Raw genomic sequence first — 3674 nt, 5'->3', positions numbered from 1 at the left:
TTTCACTGTAATACAACTATTACAAACCAATTTTTTATTCCATCCATCTCTATCATCCATCTCTATTCCAAAACAGAGTTGTTGGAATCTGTACAGGAACAAGCAAGGGTAACTTTATTACTTAATGACTTAATGACTTAATTAGAAAGTATTCCAAATCCTGTTTTTAATGGGTTTGTGCTATTAACTCTTTGTTCAGCGAGCAGTTCTATGATACAGTCTTCTGGTAATTGACCAGTAGCTGCTTCTAGCACTTACATTCAGAATTGTGCACACAATAACTCATGAGACAACAAAACTGCTGGTCTCTGTTTCAGGGAAGCGTAGAGATGACATGAAGGAAAAGGGATTGTAGTAGTGGTTGTATGTAATTTACATCCATCACCTGTTACACAAGCATGGCTGAAGGAACTTGCAACTCACTGGATATAAGTGCAACACTTCTTTGCACTATTCACCATTTGGGACACCAACCCCTCTCCCACCCAGCTGAAGTAACTGTCTGTGTTAGCTTATAACTTGCCAAATGTCTACACAAACCTTGTCTAGGGAGAGGATGGGGTCCTGAGAGGATAAAGAGATGCCTTTAGGATGATCGATCTCTCTGGATCCAGTTAACACTGGCCAGGCAAAGCACTTCAGCTTCTCCTGCAGGGATTCTTCAGGTTCAGAGTGTATCACCGGGAGCGTTTGCTAAGTGAATGTTAAGAGAGCCCAGTTCTGATCTAATTTACAAATGTAAATCTGGAGTGACGCTGTTGAAGTCAATGTTCCTCAACTCAGAACCTCGCCTACGGATTTTTCCCACATCCTGCAAAGAAGCAGAGAGGTAATTTGGGCTCTTGGGAGTGGAGAAAATTATAAAAAAATGAGGCAATGAAACACATTTATAAATAACATCAAAGCAGGAGAGATAAATACAATGACCATTTTCACCATCTGCTTCTGTTGGAAAAAGATTCCAAGTGTGGTTCATTACCTTGCACCGATAAGGGACCCACACAGGATTTCAGGCTGGACAGTCTCCAAAAGAGTTTATTCTGCAGAAGGTCAATTCCCAAGCCCACAAGTGGACAGTGGAAAAAGACCCCGAACAAAGGATTTCAGACAGTTTTATACCTTATTACTACTTAAACATTCATGACAAGACCATACATATCCCCCTTACAAGGGCACAAACCTATTTTCTCTATAACTATTGGTCTATATTATTATTCATAAGATACTTTTACAGATATTTTGCAGCTAACTACAACTTATCTATCAAGGTTGCAGAACTTGCTGAGTTCAGCCGGGGCTTATCTCCTTCTGCATTCCTAAGAACTTTCCATGATCTGTGCACAGAGTGAAACGGCCTTGCCTTATAAACAAAGAAGCTGCAAAAATGGAGTAACTATAGTCAAGCAGACAATTATTTTCCTTCACTTCCCATGTGTATAAACAAGATACAATGGGCCACACTCAGAAGTGGAAGGCCAGAGAGGGTGTGTCACAATTTTAAAATCACACAGTGCTCAAGCAAGCTGTGGAACTCACAACCACAAGATATCAATGGGACAAAGAGTTTAGCAGGATACAAAGAGGGACTGGTTATTTATATGGGGAACCAGAAAATCCAATTACAGTAGTGGGGACTTTTTTTAAAAAGGTTTGGGAGCGCTATAAAACTTCCTGATTTACATTATAAAGTATATCTAACCAGTGGGTGTCAGGAGGAAACTTTCCCTAGGGACTGGTTATCTCACAGCTGTCTATTGCAGGGCTTCATTTCCTTTCTCAAAAGCATCTGTTACTGACCACTGAATACTGGGCTAGATGGACTACAGATCTGATGAAGACTGGCAGTGCCTATCTTCCAAACGGTGGTATACATAAGAATATATGAACAGCCATCTCCGGCTGGACCAATGGTCCATCTAACCCAGTATCTTGTTCCTACACTGGCCAATGCCAGGTGCTTCAGAGGGAATGAATAGAACAGGTAATTGTCAAGTGTAAATCCAAGACTATGTTTTTGTTGATCTTCCTTGAGCTCCTAGAAGTCTCTAGACTTGCACTGAGAGCAGAATGATTTCTTGTTTATATCGTCTAGTCTCCTGTTATTTTTCCTTACAGGAAATAAAGTTCAAAACTCCTCAGACCTGCCCAGTGCAGCATGTCAGCTCTCAATGACACCAAATTCCAACCTGCAGTGTTCCTTCTCACTGGAATACCTGGGCAGGATGACGTCCATGTCTGGATTTCTATCCCCTTCTGCTTAACGTATGTTACTTCAATATTAGGAAATTCATTCATTCCATTCATTATAAAAACAGATCCATCCCTCCGTGAGCCCATGTACATTTTCCTTTCCATGTTGGCCATCACAGACCTTGGCTTATCAATATCCACCATGCCAACAATACTGGGCATATTCTGGTTCAACTCTAGGGAGATCAGCCATGATGTCTGTTTTGCCCAGCTGTTCTTCATCCACTCATTTACGTTAACTGAATCCTCTGTGCTCTTGTTCATGGCCTTTGACCGCTTTGTTGCAATCTGTAACCCGCTGAGATATGCTTCCATCTTAACCCCGCCCAGAATAGCCAAGATGGGATTGGTGTCTCTACTGAGAGGTATGGTTGTAATATTCCCTCTCCCCATTCTCCTGAAACAGTACCGATACTGTCATGCCAACATCCTCTCCCATTCCTTCTGCCTCCACCAGGAGGTCATGACAATGGCTTGTTCTGATATCAGAGTCAACATCATCTATGGTTTCTTTATAACAATGTCTTCAGTGGTGTTGGACTTCCTACTCATTATCGTATCTTATGTGATGATCCTCAAAACCGTGCTGAGCAATGCGTCCCACGCAGCACGCCTCAAGGCCCTGAACACCTGCGTCTCCCACATCTGCGTCGTCCTGCTTTCCTACATGCCACGGATTGGCTTGGCCGTGATATACAGATTCGTGAAGAGCTCTTCTCCCTTGCTTAAGAATATCCTGGGCAATGTCTCTTGGCTGATCCCGCCCCTGATGAACCCAATCGTGTACAGTGTTAAAACCAAAGCCATTCGTGCCAGGATAATCAGGGTCTTCATCAAGTGAAGGGTCAGTTCATCACCCGCTACAGAGAATCAAACCCCTGTAAGTGGTTTCTTGCTATTCTGCTCTCCACAGCACAGGGGGCAGCTCTGGGGCAGCAGAGAAATATTCCAGTCCAGCTGGAAGTAAAGCACAGTGCCCTGTGGTTTGTGCACTCCTCTGCAGCTCAACGTCCAAGGTCACACAGGGAGTCTGTGCAAGAGCTCGGAATTAAATGTGAGTTGCATTATTCCTGGTGCCCTGCCTTACGCACAACACACTCCTTCCTTTCCCCAACCACAAGACGGGACCAGCTTGTGGAACTAAAAGAGATCATAGCTCTTCTTCTTTTTGTGCTCCTGTTGCACACAGCTTTGTGTGTTCCTGTCACACGTAAAAATGTCCAGTCCATTTCTTGAATCCTCCTAAGCAACAGCAGCTGGTGGCCAGGATCTCCACGCTTTAATTATACGTAGTTTAAATAAAATACAAAAAATCAAGCTCACTTGATTGTCATGGGTTCCTTGTATAGAGCAGAATTTATTATTATTTTTCAGTCTTTGCCAGGGCCGGGTGTGCGCCTGGGGATGTGAAGAGCACAAAGCAG

The 3674-nt window shown here is 43.2% G+C and overlaps 1 protein-coding gene across 1 annotated transcript; it reads left to right on the top strand.

Annotated features, from left to right (window-relative positions):
- Positions 1 to 2155: 2155 nt before the first annotated feature.
- LOC137145123 (olfactory receptor 51G2-like) lies at positions 2156 to 3091 on the top strand. Its single transcript, XM_067535740.1, has one exon. The coding sequence runs from the start codon at positions 2156 to 2158 to the stop codon at positions 3089 to 3091; it is 936 nt and encodes a 311-aa protein (XP_067391841.1).
- The last annotated feature ends 583 nt before the right edge of the window (positions 3092 to 3674 follow it).

The sequence above is a fragment of the Emydura macquarii genome, unplaced genomic scaffold (genome assembly GCF_026122565.2).
Source record: "Emydura macquarii macquarii isolate MOO-44397 ecotype Brisbane River unplaced genomic scaffold, CSIRO-AGI_Emac_v2 contig_3516, whole genome shotgun sequence".
Classification (NCBI taxonomy): domain Eukaryota; kingdom Metazoa; phylum Chordata; order Testudines; family Chelidae; genus Emydura; species Emydura macquarii.
Note: the sequence above shows the minus strand (reverse complement) of the source record. Positions and strands in the feature narration are given on the sequence as shown.